Source organism: Tiliqua scincoides, chromosome 3, assembly GCF_035046505.1.
Source record: "Tiliqua scincoides isolate rTilSci1 chromosome 3, rTilSci1.hap2, whole genome shotgun sequence".
NCBI classification, from domain to species: domain Eukaryota; kingdom Metazoa; phylum Chordata; class Lepidosauria; order Squamata; family Scincidae; genus Tiliqua; species Tiliqua scincoides.
Window position 1 is genome coordinate 87,323,042 of NC_089823.1, and position 24,508 is coordinate 87,347,549.

Sequence of the window (24,508 nt, forward strand, 5' to 3'; positions counted from 1 at the left end):
ATTCAAATTTTAAATGTAAATTAATTCCCCCCCTGGTCCCCGACATAGTGTCAGAGAGATGATGTGGCCCTCCTGCCAAAAACTTTGGACACCTGTGACTTAAAGCAATTTGCAAATAAGTATGGCAGCACCCATATCTGCCAAACCAGTATCAGCACTTGCAGTTATCTGGAGCAGGGGGTTCGCTCCCATTAATGTTGTTTAAAGGCTTATCTGGGTGAAATATTTCTTGCTTTAATAGATCATTATAAACTTGCAAAAGCAAGAGCACTCTCCGCAGCAAGCCTTTAAACAAAGTTAATGGGTGTTGGGGGCCTGCAGAGATATGATTCCTCCATATCTGTGGTTTCCTTGGCCCCACTGGGGGACACCTGCATTTGAGGAGAGTGCTCAAGTGGCTGTAATGAATTAAGTACTAGTCTGACAGCCTTTCCACAGATATTGCAGTTTTTAAAAGATCACACCAAGGTATGGTTAGCAGTTTCATAATTTAATGAAAAAGTATTGTAAAAAGGGGATGTCTGAAAAAGACAGTCCATTTTTTAAAAAATCGAATATATATATTTATATAAAGCAAACCAAGAAAAAACAAATTAGGTTAAGAGGTAATACTTCAAAGTTAGCCACTGAACACACCGTAAATACTAGCAAATACACTTTGGAAATAGATACTTGAAAGCTATACAGCCAAAGGCCCCTTCATGTATCTATTAAAATAATGTATAATTTTTAAATAAGTTGCCTCAACTGCTGTTTTAGCTGTTACCCTTAAATTAGCAAAATTCAGGAATCTTGCTTGAAGCACCATTTCCCACCCTTATATTTTTCTCATGCCAATGGGCATGAAACATGATTGTGTTCTCTCCTCCTGGTCACCAAAGAAATTGTTCCCAAATTCAACTCAATTTACTTTCATGACCAGTAAAAAGTGTTAATAAATACATTAAAAGAACTGATGTACAGAGAAGTGAACATTTTCAGCACCATTATGAATGGCTCACAACTTAAAGGTCAACCATTTCTTAACACAACAAGAAATTTTTTTTAAGCTACTGCATATTTACACCAAAGGAAATGTCTTAAAATAAAAAAAACTTTCAAAAAGACTCTTAAACATACCAAAAAATCAAAAGTAAACAGAGCCAACATTAAGAATGCCTGAAGAAAAGAATGTAGAGATGCCAAGGTAATTTTTTTCCTTATTGAAACTCATCAACAATTTAATCTTCCCAACTAAATGTAATTGAGTTAAGGCTTTCAAGACTTTGCTACTAAACAACAAATTACTGGATTTCAAATTCATCATAAATAGTTATATGCTTCAGATGTGTGGTACAGGCACTCCCTCCATATTCATGGGGGATATGTTTCTCATACCCTCCCCCAGGATATAGAAACTGTGGATTAAAGGGAACCCTACAAAAAGTTGTTCAAAAATTCCCCCATCGTGGCAATTATTAACCTGCTTGTGACTGCAGCCTTCTTATATCCGTTCCTGGGTCTCACTGGCCCTTTGCTAATTGTAAAAAGGAAGCAGGGTACACTTGCAGGAAGCAAGACAGAAGACTAAAAAAAGTGACACTCAAGAGTTTAAAGAGCTTTTCATTACTTTTCAACCTTCTACCTCACTTCCTGTGAGCATTTCCTGATTCCATTTTGCAGTTAGCAAAGAGCCAGTAAGCCCTGAACAGCCATAGGAAGGCTGCAATCAAAAGCAGGTAAAAGTTATCTGCACAATGAGGGAATTTTTGATCCACGGATAATTGAAACCACAGATATTGGATTTGCAGATATGGGGGGATGCCTGTATTTCATTAGCACAAACTGTAATGGATTAATGACACAATTTGTGGACACAGAAGCCTACTTTTACTCTAAAGTCAAAAGGTGTACATGTACTGAAGACGGCAACTTCTTTGAGGGGTGAGTGTGCACGCCAACCAGAAAGTAAATTGGTCAGTAAGTCAGCAAAGTGGCCTAAGTATTTTCCAAGCTGTTTGAAAATCAAAAATATTTCAAAATTACTATCTAATTTGAAAACCAAAATATATATTTCTTGCATACTCCAATGTTAGTGTTTTGGCTCAGAACTCTTATAACTTATTTGCTAGTTGTTTTTTTTAAATGTACATATGGAGTTGGGTGCAGCATGGTGGGACAAAGTTTTAAAAAGCCTTCCAAAATGACAAGGGAGAATCTGGCATCACTGGTGATTGAATATGTTCAAGAGATTAAGTACTTCTAGTATTAACAGTATCCACATGTCAGCCACTTATACTGACTAGCTAGGTAATATATTTTACAAGTGCTATCCACAACAAGCTATTATATACACAGGAATAAAAAATTATTTTAAAAACTAGAAGTTCAAGAGCATTTACAGAATAAAGCAAAACTGCTATAAGCAAAGGGAAACAATCTTTAGCATGAGAAAACTAGGAGGGGTTAAATCTAGAGGTCCGTGTGTTTGGCAGCATTGACTGTGGTGTTTGTAAACCCTTTTCAGCAGGTTAAGAGCATATATACCCTGATCCTATGCCGATTTACTTGAAAGCAAGCCCCACTGAATCAAAATGGGGCTTATTCCCAAGTAAGTGTGCTTAGGATTTGTTCTAAAATCAGTTGAGAACATGATTTCGGTCCAGTAGTCATTTACATCCTAAGCACATCCCACAACTTCAAATACACAGATCTTTCTGCTGTTATAAATTCCTTTAAAGTTTATGGCCTGCTTAAGTGTTCTCATGAACTGACACTATACTGTAGCTGCAACAAGAATGGTCTGATCATCTTCTTACAGATTGTCACAGAATGATGGAAGGGCTTTTTCAATACTTGCCCACCAGTACAAAGGTCAACTTTTTACATTCCACACAGGGAAGCCAAAATATAAAACATCTCTGGAAGTTGTACATAAAGTTCTTACAGCACAATGACCTGGAAAAATCCAAACAGGCTTCCCCAAACAGCAAACTAATTCACTAATCAGAAAATAACTTCCTTTTGCTCAAGGGCTCTGCACCATGTTCTGAAGATTCCAGGATTTGCACCACTACCATTAGATGTACAAAGGCTAAGCTATCCCCAAATCAGGAGGTTCTAATCACCTTTGCACCGAACTGTGAGAAATCAAATTTCTTTTGTTTCTATTGTGACAATCTCGATTGAAATCTCTGTTGGGGCTCTCTCTGTCTGAGCTGCTTTTCCTCAGTCTGATCTGTCCTTTATTCTCATCACTCTCTGCTTCAGAGTCACTAAGCTCCAGATCAGGGCAGTACCCATCATTGTCCTGGTAAGGAGCATTCCCCATTTGATAATCAAGAGTCTGCTTGCCCCATGAACGCTCTCGTGTTGAAAGCCTTCTTGCGGGTTTTTCACAGCATCTGAGATCTTCTGTGGTTCTCACCAAACTGTTGGTTGCCTCTTTAAAGGACCTGCTAAAGTGTTCTATTGTGGATTTTCTGAAGCTGCTCTGACTAGCCAAATGAGCAGAGAGTACAGGCTGCTGTTCGTATGTTGTTTGACTGGAGCTATCTCGCTGAGTGATATCCCCAACCCTGCTCATTAAGCCGTTAGATTTCGCTAGTTTAGAGTTCTGTTGCATTTTCCCATTCCCAATGGTGGACTGTCCATGCAAGGCAGCTTGAAGTGCTAAGGGTTTACCAGAGGACTGCCCGCGACTGAAGTCTGATGAGTGTGCAGGTCCAGAATCCTTTGCTTCACTCCTAGACTTGACTATCCCTCCAAGTAAGCCATTACTTCTGCTTTCATGCTGAAACCTTGAGTAGGATTTCATATTTGATACAAAAGATTCCTTGGATACTGTAATGCCCCTTTTGCTGTAAGATGAGGTGTTGTCAGGAGGAAGGAGCTTGTTACCAGATTTCATATTATTTTTGCAGTCTCCCAATGCTGATTTCGGCATCTTTAGCTTCAAGGTGATTCTAGGAGGGGGGTAAAATAGTGTGTTCTCTAGTGCACTTGTCAGAGAATGGCCTATAAGAGGGGGAAATAAAAGATATTTAAGATGCAAATTTCTTTATGTTAATTCATGTAGCACAGCAATTACAGAATGTTTTATATAGCAAACTTTTATCATAAACACAGCTTGCAATTCACAGAAATTCCTTTGTCATGTTTCTCATCAAAGTACATTCAAAGCAAGCACTTTAGGGTTTGGTTTTTTTTTTTTACACAATATATTACTGGGTATTCATTCCCCTTCTCTCTCCCCCCCCATACACACACACACACACACATTGTTCCATACATTTCAAATTCCAAGAAATTCAAGGTATGAACACATTAACATAAAATTCTAATTTAGTAAGATTTATTTATTTTAATGACTGACATCTAAACGAACAAATTTATTGCAACATATATTTGTAGATAGCCTGGAACTTCAGAAATGATTTTATATGTGATACTGGAGAATTTAACAAAAGTAACATGCATAGAATAAAAATTTTTAAGAGGCCCTAGGAGATACCAGCATGTAGCAAAGATCTAAAAATGTTAGCAGACTGACAATCCGTTATGCATCCATTACCTGCAGCAATTTCCTGATTAATAAGCTGGACTTGCAAATTGAAAACTTGCTCATGTGCTTTGCTATGCGACAGTTTTAACTTCTCTCTTCTGCTTACCATGTAGCAAAGATTCCTTACCTATATGAGGAGAAAACAAAGAAGAATCTCACACACTTAAAGCCTGAAATAGATTTTTTCAGAAAATGCAATTACCACAGATTATACAGAATCTACCTATAAAAATTAAACACTTCAATTCAAAATCATATCAAATACATAGCCTTAAATCAGGAAAAAGTTGTTCAAGGGTAGCTTACACTACACAAAAGTGATCGGACAACAATCACATGAAGGGATCAGAAAGGAAGTAAGAACCTCAGGGAGGCAAACTTCTCTTAGCCTTTCTATTCCACACTTCAGGTTTCTATAGCCCAGTGTTTCTCAAACTGTGGGTCAGGACCACTAGGTGGGTCACAAAACAATTTCAGGTGGGCTGTATAGCACCTAACTCAACTGCCATTGAAAATACAGAGCTGAAAATGCAGGGTGCAGAGCTTGCTGGGCAGGGCGGGCTCCCGGTGGAAGAGAGGCATAGGGCTTTGCCCTGAATAGGTGGAAAGATGGGATGCTGGAAAGGGAGAGGCCTGTGTGGTTGGAGAAAGATCCAAGTCTGTGTTCTGCTTTGACTTCCAAGCTGAAATGTTTGAAGTCTAATCTATGCAAAATAACAGCACGAGTGGCCTGCATAATGGCAACTTTTGCTGACAGTGGCTTAGGTTTGAAGCCTAAATTGATGATGTCTCTTACAGCCATGTTATCACTTCCACGTTAATGACATCACATGGTGAGTACCAACAGATTGTCAAGCTAAAAAGTGGGTCCCAGTTCTAAAAAGTTTGAGAACCACTGGTATAGCCTGTCACATTTCAAAACTCTCCCAACTCCCTCCCTTCATAATTCTTTTAAAATTTGCAGCAATTTTCATCTTTCCATCTGTATTTCTAGTCCTGCTGCAACCATCCATTTCTAACACATCCTCCTGTGAGCTTGAATAATTAACCAATATTATTCATTGAAGTCCAGAGAAGTTTCCAAGACTAGTACAGTTCCTTCAACATTTAGCTGGTGAATGTCAAAAACTACAGCTGCACATTTAGGGCAGTTTGGAGTATTATATTAGCAAAGGATTCTCACTATACTCTTTCCTCTGCTGTTCTAACTCAACCAGTGCTCCACTGTAGGGTTCCAATCCAAAACACAGCTGAATCAATTTGTGTGATACAGGAAAAGCTCTATTGGATCAGACCAAAAGCCCATCTAAGTCCAGCATCCTGTTTCCCACAGCAGCCCACCAAATACCCCTGGAAAATCCAGAAGCAGAAAAGCAAGGTATACTTTTCCCACCATTGTTCTGCTGCAACTAGTATTCAGAAGCATAGCGCTGCTAAACCTGAAGGTTGCAGATAGCAAATGACTAGTAGCCATTTGTAGACATGAATTTGTCCAGTCCTGTTTTAAAGCCATCCAATCCAGTGGCAGTCACCACCTCTTGTGGCAATGAATTCCACAGACTAATTATGCACTGTGTAAAGAAGCAGTTCACTAGTTATTGCAACACTGGCAGGAACAACCTTCCCTGGCTTTGGATTATCAATATGGCAAGCATGAAGACTAGTTGCATGTAACAACAGCAAAGTACGGGCACTTGGCTGATTATTATAAAAAGCAGCTATGTTTTCCTTTTCTGCACAGCTGTAGCAAGTACACGATAATTCAGTAGGGTAACACAGCAAGCATATGCAAGTCACACAAATGGAATTTGCTAATGGAGTTTTGGGAGAGCAACCACCAAGAAGCCTCTGAAAACATCTCTTACACTATATGACAGTTACAGTAACTCCAACAACATGCCCTCTCTGACTAATACTTACCTCCCTTGTGTCTTTTCACCAGTACAGAGACTCTTTTCTTTCTACAGAAAGTGCCTCTACCCCCACCAAGTTCTTCTCCATTTCATAAAGGCATCCATTTTTCCTCTCTAGTTCTCTTTCACTTGGAGACAGCATAAGTACTCAAGAACCATTTACCATGCAGATCTTACCCTTTCTAAATCCTGCCTCAAGTGCATGAACATCCTCATTCGTGTATGAATGCTATCTTCTTTTGGCTGAACCAAGCCGTTTTCTTCATCCTCCTTAGGAGGAAACAATGGTTTATTAAAATTACTTTTCCGTTTTAGTTTCCAATAATTGTAGATCAAGTCTACAGTGAGTTTAGGGAGACCCAGTTCAGCTGCAACATCATCTATTCTCACTAGTGAGTAGAACTCCTCCTCCAGTTCCCGAAGCTTCTGAGCACGCAAACTGGTTTTTTCACTCTCAGACTGCTTCTGATCTGCTGTGCTCTTGTGGTTGTCATCTGAATCAGGCAACATGTTCTGCTTGGTTTTGCTATGCTTCAGACAGTATGACTTGAACTTGACTTCATCACCGTCATCCAAGATGGTTTTCATCTCTAAGCTATGCTCAAAGGCACATGTGACATGAAAGGCAGTAATGCAGCTCTTCACAGAGCACTGTTGAGTAAAGGAAACCACTGTTAAGTCAAGGCAGGAGCAGAAAAAAAATCAGCAGACGAAACTTTAAAGATTCAACAGAGCTTTCATTACTACTCATGCATGCATATATGTCATCTATGGAGGATTATTCAAGAGACACACCACTTTGATTTAAAGCTTAAGTCACAAGTTGAAAGTAATTTCCAGACAAAAACCAGTTCAGTTTTAAGGCCCATTGAGACACAACTATAAACTGATTAACTTTTAGGTAAAATATTTTATAAGTTTCCAATATACACTTTGATTTTACAAAGGCATAGTTAATCTCCAAGATTAAACATAAGCTGCTCAACAGTAAAATAAATTTCCTGTATTAAGCCCATGATTTACAGCCTTGGATAATGGCCTAAAGCATCTAGTAGATGACAAATGGAGTATGTTTTTTGACTACCTATTTATTAGGCATCACAATTTGCCATAACTGTATTTCCACATAAGAACATAACTGATAAGTTCCACAAAACTGATTTAGCTAATTTAGCCACTGTATTTAGCTCAATAGCAGAAGGCGAAGATTCACAGTTGCATGAAAGATCCAGTGCTTGATAAAACCATATTATAGCACCTATGTAGAACTTAGAGCAAAGAAGTAGCAGGGCACTATCATTATCTTATTTTAGGCAAAGGACTGAGGGGATAATGGCCAGGCCAAAGCTTGTCTAAGGCCTTATACTGGCTCGTCTAAGGCCAGCTAGTAAGTTCAAAGTTGAGCAGCAATTGTAGTATTGCCAGGGTCCAGAAGGTTCGGTCAGCAATGTGCAGTAAATCTGCAAATGCTGAAACAAAATGCATGCCATCTCAATCTATGCCCACCTTTATATGGGGTTTAGGGAAGTGAGATTAAACGTTTCCCACTGGCTGAAAGCCTAACCCTCTCCCCAGAACTTATTTGGCCATGACCAGGTGGATGGAGTTGACCAATGGATGACATGCTGGTATTTTTCTCTAAGCTCACTGTTCTGTCTGGGCTATGTGTTCACCAAACTGGAGCTATCAACAGAGAGAACGTGCAGGTTACAAGGGTCATAACAGCAGAGCTACACACACCATTTGAGTTATTTTACATAATAATAATAATAATAATAATAATAATAATAATAATAATAATAATAATAATAATAAAAACTTTATTTTTATCCCGCCCTTCTCCCTAACGGGACCCAGGGCGGCTAACAACATATTAAAAACAATAGATTTTAAAAACATTAATACAAACAGATAAAAACATTTAAAAACACACTACAGGGCCATAAAAACAGTAGTCAGATTAAAAGAGTAAAAGAGCAGATCACCGAGGAATCAAGCCTGTAAAACTAAAAGATGTATAAAAAGTTAAGAAGGCCAGAAATCAGAAGGCTTGTTTAAACAACAGTGTTTTCAGGCCTCGCTGAAAGCTCTCAAGAGAGGGAGCCATTCTCAAGTCAAGGGGAAGGGAGTTCCATAATGAAACAGGGACTTCTATTTGTGTGAAGGGTTCCTATTCACCACAGTTTCAGAGAAAGAGTTCTACGCAATACAAATTTTTTTTTTATAGGAAGTCATGGATTTTCATGATTTTAGCACCAAAAATGTTTGGGGATGCTACAGTCATCTAGATATCATTTCAAAGCACCTCCATGTAGAAGACTCAAGTATTCTCCATGCGAAGCTGAAGTTTCCTCAGTATTAAAAGAAGCAAGCAGGATAGATTTGAATAGCATTGCTTTGAAGCAATTGTAGAGATGTATACAAATATTAAAACAAAATTTAAATCTGAAACCTCTTTGAAAGTTTATGTACACCTGCCAACATACATGATATATACTGAGAAGCCTTGTTTTAAGAACACATCCTGCTTGGTTTTGTTTTTTTTAAACTGAAGACTAAAGAAGTTACTACTGATAAGACTGACGTTGTTCTTAACACACTGAACATGGAGTGTTTGCTAGTATGCAATATCTGTTCTGCAGCCTCAAAGATTACAACACAGAAACAGACATACCTGAATACAAGCACCAGTTTTCAATTTGCATAAACTGCAGACTAAAGCCCATCTGCTTGGTGGAATGTGGGACACTTTTGTAATTGGTTCCATCCTTTCTGGGCAAGCAATGCTTACCTACAAGTAAAATATAACATGAATTAGACTGGACAACACATTTTTACAAAGATCACACCCCCAAGATTAGTCATTTCTCATAGACTGAGGTGCTGAACACAAATGTGACAATGAAAATGCAAAATAGGCTACAGTTTGTGAGAGATTCATAATAGACAGTTCCATAGATACATATTGGCAATGTCAATGTCTTTCCCACCACCTATGTATACAATGTGTTTAGTTTCTCCTAAACTGGAGCCAATCAGCATATTTCATTGTCAGTTTCTTGTTCACCACATTGAAATTAATAAAGATTAGCTATTTTCATTTCAGATGCAAATTGTGCAGGGTCCAGTTATTAGTACTGACAATTCCAGAAAGAGCATGTAGAACTGAGGTAGGTTTAGATCATAAATGACTCTTTGCCGGTCACTTAAAAGGCTAAAATAAGACATGCTCAAACCACAAAATAAAGTGATCTGCTGTCAAAAAGATGTACTATTAGCTACATACAAAAAGGAAACTCCTGTTCACTTTTTAACCATCACAGATACTTCAAAATTGCAGCAGGTGGAATTAAAAGTTTTACCACCTGCTTTAACTATTTATTAAGTAGTTCAGGGATGGGAATGATTCTGCTCTCCAGAGTTTAGCATTGGGAGCGAGGTTGGAGGAATATCTGCCCCCTCAGGAATCAGCAGATTCTGTCATAATGTTGCTACGCTGCCTACAAGTGAATTCATTTTAAATTAAAAATTGGTACAGCCACCAGCAGTCAGATAGAACTGCTGCAGGGACCAGATTTGGCCCTCTAGCTGCCCACCCGAACAGAGCAATATAGTGCAGGACTGTGATAAGAGCTGCTTGTACCTCTGGAATCCACAGAGCACAGCTCACATGTGCCCACTTGGTGCCCGTTCTTGTAGCTTTCATAGCCCCACCTCTCTTTGGACACAAGAGACATTGCGGGTGTATTCCTAGAACACAAGTACGGCACAGCCAACTCCCTTCAGGAACTTTTAGGATACCGTAGCATGCCTAAGGATTAAACCAAATGACAGTTTTGCATGAACACAAGGGAGTGAGACATCAGCTGGTTCTATCAACATCAATTGTAGTATAATTTTAAACTGTACACACTAAATTCATTTTGGAGGAACAATTTTCTAGCTCCTTGAAACGTCAAGAATGAAAAGTTATTTTTCCCTGCATGCAAATTTTATTACATTGACTTACAATTATTTTTCAACTTTAGAAAGCATTAACTTTAATCCTTGTTTATTTTTATTTAACAACATCACAAAATGCAAATATATTTTGATGGGTATTACTATAGAAAAGCCTCTTGGGAGACAGATAGCTCACAAGGATATGATCCTAAAATTTCCCAGTTAAAAAGGTCATTTTGAACTGTTCAGCATTATCTGAGAAGAGCCCAATGACTACTTCCAACAGTGACTGAATTTGCCCCACAGGTTCTGCAGATTACTGGTCCTCCTTATTTGCACACAATCATGAGCCTTGCTTGAATGTCAGAAAAGTATGATTAAGTTGGAAGAGGAGAGTCATTCTGTTTAGTACTATAAACAAAGAGGTGGCTTACACATGCATGTTTATCACAGGGCAATGTCAGGAAGTGACTGGATAACCTTGCTGATACAGTTAATCATTAATCTCTGACAATACAATTTGTATATTTAATTTCTCAGAATATTTATTTTATTTTTTACATTTTTATACCACCCTTCCTTCAAGACACCTATATATTTGTTGTAGTTCTAATTCTGGTTGCTAAATCAAAAACTTGTGAGTAGCCATATATAAATATTCATCATCATGTTGTAAGGGTGTTTTTGTTGATTTGACAGGTTGGGCCTTTCAATGAAAAAAAGTTAATTGCTGACCAATACATTTAAATTTAACCTGAACCTAAACCTAACTTGTATGCATCAGGGCGCAATCCTAACCCTCTATGTCAGTGCTTTCCAGCACTGGCATAGCAGTGCCAATGGGACATGTGCTGCATCCTGCAGTTGGGTGTCACTCACAGAGGCATCCTCAAAGTAAGGGAATATTTGTTCCCTTACCTCAGAGTTGCATTGCCCTTATGTCAGTGCTGGAAAGCACTGGCATAAGGGGTTAGGATTGCGCCCTTAATCACAGATGTAATATTGCAGTTAGAATTTTCTCATTACCCAATGCACAACACCTCAGACTTTTCAATGGCATCTGTTCACACATTGAAAGTAGATGCACATATCAATGAATCCCAAGTTCTCAATATATCAAAACCTCCAATTATTTATCAACTTGAACAGAATAACAATTCAAGAACAACAATACATACTAACTTATCCTCTCCCCCCAGCACAGTGTGTCTTTTCTAGTGACTGCCTGCTGGTGTTCTTCAGCTTTTTAGAATGTGAGCCCTTTTGGGATGGGTAACCATTTAGTTATCTGATTTTCTCTATAAACCACTTTTTTGTTGAACTTTTTTGTTGAAATTTTTTGTTGAAAAGTGGTATAGAAATATTCTTAATAATAACATGCAGACTGAGTGTTCGTGAGTTGATATTATAGTAACCTATGTAAGGCCAACATTTTATGTTTGTTATAAGGCTGCAAATTTATCTTCTATACCAGTAATATTTAATCTTATGTTAGAAGAACCACCAGATTAATCAGCTTGATGAATCTCAGGATCTGTTTATGCAAACTTAAGAAGTTCTGATCTCCTAACCAAGACATAGATGATAGTAGCTGAGTACAAGATGACAATGTTGGTGGCTTGTTGAACCGTGGTTCCCCCCCCCCCCAGAAGTTAAGTTTATTGCTGAGATAGTAAATTACAAACACTGTAGTTTACTATCTTACAAGAAACTATAATTAAGATATCAGAAGCAGGTCATGAGATCATTCTCTCCTCCCTTCAATATCACTGAGGTATATAGATGTAATGAATGAAGTTTTAAAAAAGACATTGATAGTTTGCTATTTACTAGAGCAGGAAAAACAGTGTATTAACTTTCTTTGTAGCACTTGGTATTAGTATAGATTAAGAGTCTTTCCTAGAAAGCTGCTCTGATACCTTACCAAAGAAAATTCCCAAAGTCTACCGTTGCTCTTTCTGAAATATTCCAGTTCAATCCAGTAGAGTGCACTCTTGTATAACAAATTCAGCAAATCATCTTTTCCCTATAACCCTCTGTGTATTCATTAGTGCTACTCTGTCAGTCACCACTTTATGAAGTTTGAAAACTCCTCAGTGTTATAAGAGGATAGAAGATGAAACATTGCATGAGGAGACCTACTCCAAGACATTGTTTCAGAAACACTTGCTTGACATTTCTCAATCAGTATACATATGCCTTCAATACACATTACTGGGACAAAATATTTCAGAGATTTATATTCCACTTTCCATTCAAAGAAAAGCTCAAGGTGGCTTATGTAAAATAAAAAGTATGCACATATATGTGCATGTAAAGTTACCAGTAACAAGAACAATGTGTCTGACGTTTTAACAGATCTGGTTCAATGGCATGTATTAACTTAGAAGCAGGAGTAGGGTTTCAGATTCATAAAGTTGGTTTCAACAACTACTTCCGTCAGTGTGAAGCCTCAACTTAGTATCATTGGGTTCTAAAGAACAAGTGCAAGTATGCAGAAACACAAACATGATGTTGAAATCTGGATGAGCTGAAGATTACTAAAGTCCCTATCCTTTTGGTCCAGTTCTAAACGCTGTGCCAGTGGGACACATATTCTGCCTGTACGTGCTGACAAAAATGCTGTAAAGTGTTTTCTGACACTGCAGAGAACAGTGACCAGTAGGAAGACCAGAGCCTTCCTGCACACACTGGTGGTTGTCTGGAGGCCTGCCAGATCAGATAAGTCCAGGGCAAGGGGGGGAGGGTGGAACAGGGGCGGAGGATGTGCAGTCAGGCCCAGGAGGGACAGGATCGCTGGTGCCAGCACACACCATATCCAAACCCCCTTTCCAAGCCTGATCTGTGTGCACAAATCAGTGTGGACTTGCACCAGCTGGTGCAAGCTGGTATAGCTATAGAGTTGTCGCAGATCTAAGTTGGCCTCTTGCAGTTGCTAGGGCTTACCCAGGGCAAGGGAGCAAATGTTCCCTTGCCCCATGGAGACCTCCAGTAGCTGAAACTCCTTTGTAGGATGCAGCGTAGCCTTCACAGGCGCTGCTACACCACCACACAGGAATTTAGTTAGGATTGGGCTGTTAAGCAAGTTTGAATGTTTTCGGTCACAATTTGTCAAACAATGAACATATGAATTCCCTCTATAATTTTTTTTCAACTTCACTTAGCTTTTGGAAGAGCCAAATTATGGAGGACGAAAATTCAAGACACATCTACCTCCCCCATTCCTGCTTCTCTTTTCAGGCAGTTCTCTTCCTTTCACGTTCCCTATTCTCTTTCTAAGGAGTTCAGTGTGACATACATGGTTCTTCCCACACCTCATTTTATCCTCATAACAACCCTGTGGGATAGGTTAGAGAGACAGTGACCAGCTCAAGAATCACCCAGCAAGCTTTCTGTCTGGGTAGAGATTTGAACCCAGGTCTCCCTAGTCACAGACTGAAGCTCTTAGTACTATCTCTCATATAGCTTCTCCAACACAACTATTATCAATCCCAATACCTAGAGCAGGGCTTTTCAAACTGGGGCATCGTGACGCCCCAGCCAGAGAGCCCTGGCCACTTTCCCCTTAAGGGGCAGGCAGGAAAGCAATCCCCAGGATCACGTTGCTAAGAGGGCTGCAGGGACTGGGATGCACACACCAGTCCCTGAAGCAGCCTGCCGAGGATGCAGGGAGCCCTAGATGAGCGTCTACAGGGCTCCCAGCAGCTTAAAAAGCTAAAGTACAGCAATTGCGCTCCACTTCTGGTTTCGCTGAAGTGGAGCGCAATCGCTCCACTTTCCTTTAAGCTGCGTGGAGCCCTAGTGAGTGCAACCCAGTCCCTGCAGCTCCCTTAGAGATGTGATCCTGGGGATCGTGTCACTGCCTCTCCCACCCCCGGAAGAACTTACTGCAGTTCAAACTCTCCCTGAGAGTTTGAAAGCCAATGACCTAGAGGATTCAGTTTTTTCAAAAACTCTGCTGGCACTAACCTGATGCACACAAATGTTACATTTGTCACAAAACACCATATCATTGCCATCTTCACTGTCAGGGGATCTGCATACATCACAAATTACATCTTCATCGTATTCTATACCCAGCCCTTCCTCTGTCTCAATGGCATGGTTCATATTCTCATGACAATGACGCTCTAGGACTTCCACCATTTTTTCCATTGTGTTCTCATTAAGCTGTCCACATCCTGCAAGAGAATTCAAAAAGTAACCATTTGGCTACTGCTAGATCATCAATGCAAAGAATGTAACCAAATAGAGTTTTTTGATACAAAATGTCCACCGGTTTCATCACTACTCTCAATTCATTTATATCAGGATCAGTCAACTTCCTCAGGCCACTACTTAAAAACCCACCCACTGAATCATGTTATTTGTTTACAGACCCATCTAACATGGCCTTATACCAAAATTACACAGCCTCATTTAAAATTCTATTCCTTTAGATCTGCAAAAGGTACACTTATTAAAAGTAGCAGATACATGAGCAGCAATACACAAATCCAGTTCTCATCTACCAGAGATGTTTTATAAATACTGCCTCTTAACATGACTAAGAGTGCAATCCTAACCCCTTATGTCAGAGCTTTCCAGCGCTGGCATAGCAGTACCAGTGGGACACGTGCTGCAGCCTGCAGTTGGGTGTCACTCACAGAGGCCTCCTCAAAGTAGGGAAATGTTGGTTCCCTTACCTTGGAGCTTCATTGCCCTTATGTCAGTGCTGGAAAGCACTGACACAAGGGGTTAGGACTGTGCCCTAAGTAGCCTATCCATCTTCATTCAAATTTCTAATTACATGTCTCCAACACCTCTTCCCATTCAGATTAGCAATGTTAAGTCATTTATAAATTCTGAAGTGAAAAGCATTTGCCAGATTAAGGCTGCAATCCTAACCACACTTTCCTGAGAGTAAGCCCCATTGAACAAAATGGGACTTACTTCTGAGTAGACCTGGTTAGGATTGTGCCCTAAGATAATTATCTTTAAATTTTGCACCCCAACAGGACAGACCTTTCAAAATAAACTTTTTGGAAGATCAAGATAGCGTCATCATGTCTTGCTAGTATATCATAACAGAGCTATATCTCTTTGCCATTCAGTTCTCTCTTATGGAGCTGCAATACCCAAGCCTGCAAAGCATCCATTTGGTCAGACTATTAAGAAAAATATTAAATTCAGTTAGGCCCAAGTAGAACGCAATTTCACTTCTGATTACTGACACAGGCATGCCCCCACAGTCGCAGGGGATTGTTCCATAACCCTCCCCCCACAGATATGATGGTACCTGTATTGATGGTGCCCCCTATGCTTATTAATATTGTTTAAGAACTTACTGGGGGCAAAGCGTATCTTGCTTTAATGAGTCACTATAAGCATTTAAACTTTCAGCACAACAAAATCAGGTTGCCGGCAGCCTGAACGCTAGATTAAACTAGCTCTAACACTAAAGCGAAAGCATCTAGTTTTCCTGCATCCAGCATAGAATTAGAGCTAGTTTAATCAAGTATTCAGGCTGCGGGCAGCCTGATTCTGTTGAGCTGTAAGTTTAAATGCTTATAGTGACTTGTTAAAGCAAGATATACTTCACCCCTGGTAAGTTCTTAAACAACTGAATCCACAGATACGGGACCTGAACTTCTCTTTTCAGGCTGCTCCTATTAGTCACAAAGTCATAGCAAAAAATGTGCATTTTGCCATGAAGCAAGATGCACTGGCAAAGAATGAAGCTGCATATCTTTTTTCAGTGCCCAACTGTTTTATGGAGAGTATTAAAAACTGGTAAAGGCTACAAACATTAGCCAGTTTAGTTGAATCCAAACAACTGCCATAGAAGACTATAAATACCAACTGCATTGTTGTCTTTTTAATAGTTCTGTCTTAAATGTCAGCATGAGATTATCAACGGAAAATTAAAACACAAACATGTATTGCAATCTTCAGTGCACTCACCCATTTCAGCAAGTTCTTCATTTACTTCCTGAAGCCAAAATATATCCATGTCATCCAGATCATAACGACACATTGATTCAGCCAGTTCGAGAATGTTGATGTAGCCCGGTTCAGTGGGCTCTTGACTGGAACAACGAATGTACTTTCTAGGACGGGTATACAGTACTTCCTTCATCTTTTCTGCAACAACTCTAAAGAACATAGTATTAACGTTCATTGGAAATCCTTAAGAAAACTTTACCAAAGTTAGAAAAGGGCAACTCTCCAAAAGACCCCCGATGTCAAGGGGCATTTTCAGGAAGCTGTATGGCAGCATGCACTGCAGTATCTGAGCCTTCCAACTCACTGGTACCCTATCATCTTCTGCTGAGCTTCATTTCTTCATCTTGCCTGAACGATGCTTTCAGCACCTCTTCCTTGCCCCAGGCAGCCATGCCTGGCAGAGCAAGGACTGGCAAAAACAAATAGGGAAAGAGTGAAACTGTGGTCACTCTTTGTATACCAAGCAAAATAAAAGTTTTAAAATGGGGAGGGGTGGCTCAAAGTGGAACCCGGGCACTAAAAAAAGCTTAGGCTAGGCCAGAAATAGGAATAATATATTCTATGTTCTCAATTCATTCTGGTCAGCAGAATTATGCTGGAGTGAAAGTTGAGAGGGTGCATCATGCATCATGTTTCAGTTACTTTTAGGCAACAGAATGGGTTTGCACAATTTCAAATTCCTCAGACTGCTGTTATGAGCTACAGGAATGCTATTCAACAGACCACCTGACCTATAATGAACATCTTGCCTACGATACAATATAGTGGTCTATTAGAACCAAACACAAGAACAAAATCTGTACAGCACAAATATTCACAACGCCTAAATGTCTAAAATACTACCCATCTCTTTTTTTCAATTAAAAAATTTAACAAATCAATTACATTTGCAGTCATTTGAAAAAAGGAAGAAAAATTGGGACAAAAATTCCTTTATGACCCCTAATTGGTCTCAACTAAGGCACTAGATTTAACTGTGGTGGACTAATTTATGGTGGACTTTATGAATCTAGTTCAAAACTGAATAAGGTTTTATGCTTAGTTTGATGCAATGCATTAGTCAGAAACCCTTCCAGAGTAACTGACACCAATTGTTTAGTGTAGCAGTTTCCAAAGTCCTGCTTGAACTTTTGGAGCATGCCACGTGTTGGCAGGGGGTCGCCCTGTGACGGGACTGCAGCAACTGCAGCGCTGCAGGGACCCAGGCATTTTTACTTATCTGGGGCTTTGTGCTGGCCTCCAGGAGGATCCAGGAGGCTCACAGCGCCCCTCTGCGAGCCTCCCCGCAGCTCCACAGGGCTCTGAATCCCTTAAGGGGGAATCTCCCATTTCCAGTTCCCCTGGTGGGTTGTGAACCATCAGTCTGGGAACCACTGGTTTAGTATCTATGGATATAACCCAATGAATTACAGCACAATCCTATGAGTGTTTACTCAGAAGTAAGTCTCATTGTAAGTGGCGTTTATTCCCAGGTAAGTGTGCACAGGTTCAAGCTTACAGGATTAACAATTTAAATTTTTGCTGATTGCAACAGTTAGAATGGTACCTCCCTTCACATACTTCATTTGTTACTACTATTACCTACCAATACAGGCATGGATAAAATCAGAAGTGCTTTCCAGTCATATCCACGAGGCATATTCTGAGGCAACTTGGAGGCACTTCTGGTTTACCAGCACAGGTCCCTCAGCAGGTTTCATTATCTGCTGAATTCTGTATCCATGGGGGTCCTGGATCCCCTGTGGATACCAAGGGTCTACTGTAATTTGTCTTATGGATATTGACATCCCACCACTACTAGAGTGATTTATCTTATGTGTTCCTGCCTTCCCCACAAGGTATAGTGTTATGCCATGGCAAGCAAGCAAAGTACAACCTTTGCTTCCTGCGCATTAATTTGAATACAACATTATTAATACAAATAAATATTTTTTAAAAGTATTTTACAAAAATTGCATACTTGCCTCATAGGTATGTGATTGTGACAAAAGTAAAGCTGCGGAATGTGAAGAGGCTACAAGTAGCTCTGCCCACATGTTGGCACTGTCAAAGAGTTCACATTCAATTTTTGACTTCATACACTTTATTTACATTATTGCCCCTTGCCAAAACTTGAAGCTATAAATGTTCTATTCTTCTACAGCCAGGAATAGGAAGAAGTGAGCACACAAGCAAATCTATCACTAATATTTCAGGGTGGCTACACAACATGATTCTATTAATTTGGGTTTTTTGCCTCTCAAACTGCAGTACAATACAGACAACTGTTTCTATTTTTATTAAGTTACCTGAGAGAGGGCTGTGGAATGGTATCTGGACTGGCTGGGACTTGCACACCCTTTTCCCATTCTTGTTTCCATGTATCCGCAAAGAGGTAATATTCATCAGGGTTAATATGATGGGAATCTGGGAGTTTCATGGCACTAATGAGATCCTTTCGAAACACCTTGGGGAACAGGACAGAGAATTTAAACAACATCTTAATTTGCCAGTACATTTGAGGCGGCAAAGCAATTTTGCTTGCATACCTATCAGTACATTAAAATGAAGTTTACAGCTTATACATAACTAGAGTGATACCCATGCTTCGCTATAATATTTAAATATTTTAAATTCATTTTTACTCCAATAAGCTTTCCTTTGATTGCAATGAAGAATCGAAATTTAGCAGCTCTGGTCCCCTTTGGAGGGACGAGGTGGGGCCCGGCTCAATGCAGGTCCAGGGGACCCGTGTTGAGCCGGATCCATCGATACAGGATCCACAGATACAGAGGCCCCAGCTGTACATAGGTAACTGTAAACCAGTAGTTCATGAACTTTTTCAACCAGTGGCTCCCTTGACCTACTGGGCCATTCGCTGCAGCTTCCCATGAGGGCTACAATCCTATACATTGTCTAGGGTGGTGGGTTTTTCATGAAGATTGTGTGGCTCCCCTTGCTGGTTTTCCCAGCTCCCCGCGGCTCACAGTTCGGGAACCACTGCCATAATCAATCCCATCACACTTTTACAATGCCCATAGTAAAAAGAAAATGAACTGGAGATTAGGGGGATCCAAACATTTAAAGCTTGGGAGTACCTCTAGATTCATTGCTACTTCTAGATGTTCAGGTTGCAGTGACAACTAGGGGTGCCAGCTTTGGTTGGTGCATCAGCTGCAACTTTTCCTGAATCATTCACATCCCATTACAATGGTCCATGCATTGATGACATCAAAACTTTATTATATTATTTATTCAAAACATTTATAGCCCACGTTTCCCATTTGCCAGAGCAAATGCCCAAGATTAATTATTGTTAATAGCCTTTACGCTGGGCTACAGCTGAAGGCTGTTGAACTGCAAGTACTGCAGAATATATCAGCTCAAGTGCTGATGGGGGCAAGTGGTTTGATGATGTTGGATCTCTTCTATACTAACTGCCCATTTACTTCCAGGCACAATTCAAAGCACTGTTTTCAACCTTTAAAAAGCCCTTTATGGCTCAGGGCAGAGTATCTCAAGGATCACCTTCTTCTATGTAATTCCCCTGTGATTGAGGGCCCTCCTGCAAGTGCTGTTGGTCTACAACAGGGGTCTCCAAACTTTTTGGCCAAAGGGCCACATGAAATATCTGGCGCAGTGTTGAGGGCCGGAAAACATTTAAATACAAAATTTAAACAAATTAATTACAGATGAAACTTAGATGAATGAATAAATGAGTGAGTGGGCTCATTCACTCAGCCTCTCTGGCCCTCAGAACATCCTCCAGATGCAATCAGAGCACAGCTCTGGTCATGTTCAGTAGAGTGGGCCAGGGGCTTTCAGGGGACAAGAGGCTGGCCGTGGGCCGGATAGAGGCTCGCTGAGAGCCGCATCTGGCCCCGGGCCGGGGTTTGGAGACCCCTGGTCTACAAGGACCAACTGACAGCAATAAGAGGAAGGGCCTTCTATATAGCAGCACTATAATTATGGAACTCCTTTCCTATTGGATTAAGAATTGAATCTTCTCTATGAGCCTTCTGACTTTTTTTATTCTGGATTATTTGTGCTCTTTGAAAAGGATTATTTTTGCTGCTTTATGTTATTTTCTCTTTTTATATTGATTGTATTTGTTAAACTTTGATAGTGACCTTTGTTCTTTATTTTAAAGAGAAAAGGTGGGATATAAGAATCTGAGAATTGTAATATGCTTACCTCAGCAGGTTTCTTTTGCTCATTTGCTGGAATTTTTGATTTGCTGCGGTACTTGGAACAAGAGGAAAAAGAAGTGGAAGGACCTATATAAATAGCAACAAGAGAGAGACAGAGAGAAAGCTTCTGTAGTACATTTCCCAAAGTCATAAATATCAAGTACAGTTAACACATCCTATAGTGCTAAGAATATGTCCTAGAAGGCAGACAGCTGTGTGAATCCATCGCTTCTAACGGCTAAAAGCACAGCACAGGCAGCTGTATTTTGCAGTACTAAACTTTTAAATAGATTTGTGGATTTTAACCTTTTTCATTTTTATAGTACTGTAACATTTACACTCTGTATAGAGATTGTTATAACAAAACATTATAGGAACGTGGTTTGATCCACCTCGTCCCAATGCTCCTGGTGGTGCTGAGGGAAGCTTTGGAGACCTGGGTCACATTGGGCAGGCGACCCACTCTATTAGCCTCCACAGGCTTCAGAATGGCCTGCAGAAGCATCCAGAAGCTACTTCCAGTTTTTGGAGACACACCAGAACTCTAAAAACCACTTCTGGACGTTTCTGCAGAACACTCTGAGGCCCACAGAGGCCAACAGAGTAGGTCACTTGCCTGGCACGAAGCGGAAGAGGTCTCCAGGGCCTCCCAGTAAGGCTTTGCAACCAGCAGCATCACTGGGCCGGCACCTTCCCTTATAGAAAGGCTCCGATTTGGAGCCAAACAATCCCAGGGGTAGGTTTGAGGGCCCAAATCACAATCCACCACATATGGGCTTGTGACCCACAAGTGGGTCACAACACACACTTTGGGAAACACCCTGTTCTAGGAGGTATTACTGCAGTGGTCTCGTCCGTTTATTCATAACACAAGGAGATATTTCATGCAGCTGTAAATAACAGCTCTTCAGATTCTGTTAGGAGCAAGAAAACCAGTGGTGGTGGGGAGAGGTTCTGTTCTAGAACGTTTACTTCAAATATTGATTTGTTCATAGATTCAAGGAATAAATGGATGAAGACAGCCAAAAGCCCTTGAAAAACAAGCAGCTCTTGACTTTGTTTTTCATTCCAGGACAAGTTCACCATGTAACCATTTATCTGTGCTTATGTGTTGTATAGGGATGTAAGTGGGATGTTGAGTTCTATAAAGAAACACAATGGCTTTGAACATGACTCATGGCAATCAACAAAACAGCAGGGATGATGCACCTTACAAGGAGTACTGGATGTTCTCAATCTAGAGAACTTTAGAATCCTTAACTGCATAAACAAATCCTGCAATACTACTAATTTTCACTTAAAATTAGAGGTGCAAATTGATTTAAGGAAGATTTCATCTCCAGAAGCAAGTGAAGTTGCAACATAACCCTGGTAAGAAGTTAAGGGGTCCACAGTGACAAACATAAGACTGTACTAAAGTAATCTGGAGAAGCACACATGAACTAATGCGCAGCTTCGCTCAACATAATCCTGAACCTTGCCATGCCAAAAGAGTCATGGCCTTTCTATAGAAAGGATGATATTACTGAAAATACACAAGTGAAATGCAATTGCATACACAACACACACTATGCATACTTTTAATAAAAAATAGTTTGGCTAACACGTCACTTTTTTGAAAATGTAGTGAACATTTCTGCAATACCTCTTCAGCACAGCAGTGAAACTCAAGTTCCTACAAACTAGGGTTGTATTAACTCATACTTTTAGGTATCATGTATACCAGGGGTTCTCAAACATTTTGGCAGGAGGGCCACATCCTCTCTTTGACACTGTGTCGGGGCCGGAAAAAAAAAGAATTAATTTGCATTTCAAATTTGCATAATTTACATAAATGAATATATTAGAGGCGGAGCTTATATGAATGAATGAATTTAAACCACTTCTTAAGCACTTTCACACACAGGAAGGGGGTGATCTTCCAGTCAGTTCTTATGCACTTTCACACTCAGGTAGGGGGGGCATCCCCCAGTCAGTTCTTAAACACTTTTACACACACCCGCCAGCTTGCCTGCCTCCTCGTCCTCCCTCCTTCCCTCGCTCGGGTGGCATGTGCTGCTCCCTGGCCACTCATCCACTTGCCCGGTCGGCTGCCTGCCCACCCTCTCTCCCTCCCTCACGTGGCTTGTGCTGCAGCCTGGCCACCCGCCAGGCTGCCTGCCTGCTCGCCCGCTCGGTTGCCTGGCCGGCCACCCTCCCTCCAGCGGCTTGTGCTGCAGCCAGCTGGCCCTCCAGTCGCCAGCCCGCTTGGCTGCCTGCCCATCCAGCCACCCTCCCCCCCGCCCGCTCGCTCGGGTGGCTTGTGCTACAGGCACACGCCCGCTTGCTCGGCTGCCTGCACATCCAGCTGCCCTTCCTCCCACCCCTGCTCGCTCGCTCAGATGGTGTGTGCTGCAGGCGCCTGCCTGCTCAATTATTTGCTTGGCTGCCTGCCCACCCAGCCACCCTCCCCGCCTGCCTGCTCGCTCAGGTGGCTTGTGCTGCCGCCCGCCCGGCCCTCCAGCCACCTGTCTGCCTGCCCTCAACCTGCCAGGCAGGAAATGATGGGCCCAGTGTGCACGCAGGGCTTTGATAGTGGGAAGTAACGCAACACTTGCAAGGCTTGAACTTGCGAGGCCTGCAAGTCTCACGTTACCTTCCCACTATAAAAGGCCCTGCGTGCGCAATTGGCTGGTCTTTCCTTCACTGCCGCTGACAGCGGTAGCAAGCTGTGATGAGGGCCGGGTGCGCAGGCTGTGATGAGGGTCGGGTGCCCATTGAAGATGGGGGGACCCCATGGGGGCCGGATGGGGACCCACCACAGGCCACAAGTGCCCAACGGATTGGGGTTTGGGCACCCCTGATGTATACCAAAGGCCCTCTGCATCTGTTGCCATTACCTGTTCAGTCATAGATACAAGCAGTAACCAGCAAGAGAGCCTCCTCCAAGTCCTTACCCCGCATTCCTAGCAGAAAGAGACATGGCTACCTCATCTTTACCTTGTCGGGACGGGATGGGGGGTGAGAAAATTCATGCTGTCAAGTTATTTTGCTTCCTTTTTCTCTCTCGAGTTTGGCTGCACTCAACTTGATCTCTGCTGTTAAAGTGAAACACTATTTGGAAAGCAACTGAGAAGCAGCAAGTACACAACCCTTCCTGCTTTGTCATGGAACAAAGAGAATTTGAATGAGGATAACTCTGACCGAGTGTGCCTGCTGCAGCCATCAGAACCGACTCTGACTGCAAACACACAGAGGCTCTCATATATGCAACACCTCATTTAAAAGATACTTTGTGAACCTGACCTGTTCAAATGTGGACACACAGAACTTCAGTAGTACAGAAAAACTTCAGTTGGAGTCCAATGTGTTCCACATACTTGGGTTAATATTTAGTATTAACCCCAATGTACAAAAATCTGTTACAAATTACACTTCAAGTTTTTCATGTTCAGAAATGAATATCATCAATATGTATTAGCTTGAAAAAGACTTCAAATATATACTTGAGTATATTCAGATTTGAGATAAATTAGAGTCTATCAATAGCTTTATTTAGCCTTTTAAATTCTAACAAAAGATTCTTAAGATGGTATTGAATAACTACATTTTTCTTCCTGATGTTGGGTTTCTTGGTTGTTGTGTTTCTCTCTAATACTCAGCACTACAAAGAGCAAAAGGAAACGGAATCCAACAAGAAATATTTTTTTTTAAAAACCATTAAAAGGAGGTGAAACGGTTTGCCCTCAAACCAGAGGAGGAAACCACAAAAAGGGATGACAGATCAAAGGAAGACTTGATCACACTACTTACTTTCATTGTCTGAACTGTCACTGCTGCTTAGATGCCTGTGGCGTTTCATCCTGACGCATCCTAGAAAGCAGGGAGGAAAAAGAAATGAAAATTCATTGTTCAAGGCACATGGGTATACATCCAGAGGATTTTTCTGAAGAGTTTTGAAGCGTGCATTGTCAGAT

At 40.9% G+C, this 24,508-nt stretch overlaps 1 protein-coding gene across 1 annotated transcript in view; it reads right to left on the minus strand.

Annotated features, from left to right (window-relative positions):
• Window positions 1-471: 471 nt before the first annotated feature.
• Window positions 472-24,508, minus strand: part of JADE3 (jade family PHD finger 3) — a 53,815-nt gene continuing 29,778 nt past the window's right edge. The window contains exons 2-11 of the mRNA XM_066621642.1: window positions 24,345-24,404; window positions 20,557-20,639; window positions 18,672-18,829; window positions 16,342-16,532; window positions 14,368-14,579; window positions 10,100-10,267; window positions 9,131-9,247; window positions 6,634-7,107; window positions 4,553-4,670; window positions 472-3,996 (exon numbers count right to left, since the gene is read on the minus strand). Coding sequence (XP_066477739.1) covers window positions 3,104-3,996; window positions 4,553-4,670; window positions 6,634-7,107; window positions 9,131-9,247; window positions 10,100-10,267; window positions 14,368-14,579; window positions 16,342-16,532; window positions 18,672-18,829; window positions 20,557-20,639; window positions 24,345-24,393 — 2,463 coding nt within the window. The 5' untranslated portion in view covers window positions 24,394-24,404 and the 3' untranslated portion in view covers window positions 472-3,103. The remainder of the gene's footprint in view (window positions 3,997-4,552; window positions 4,671-6,633; window positions 7,108-9,130; window positions 9,248-10,099; window positions 10,268-14,367; window positions 14,580-16,341; window positions 16,533-18,671; window positions 18,830-20,556; window positions 20,640-24,344; window positions 24,405-24,508) is intronic.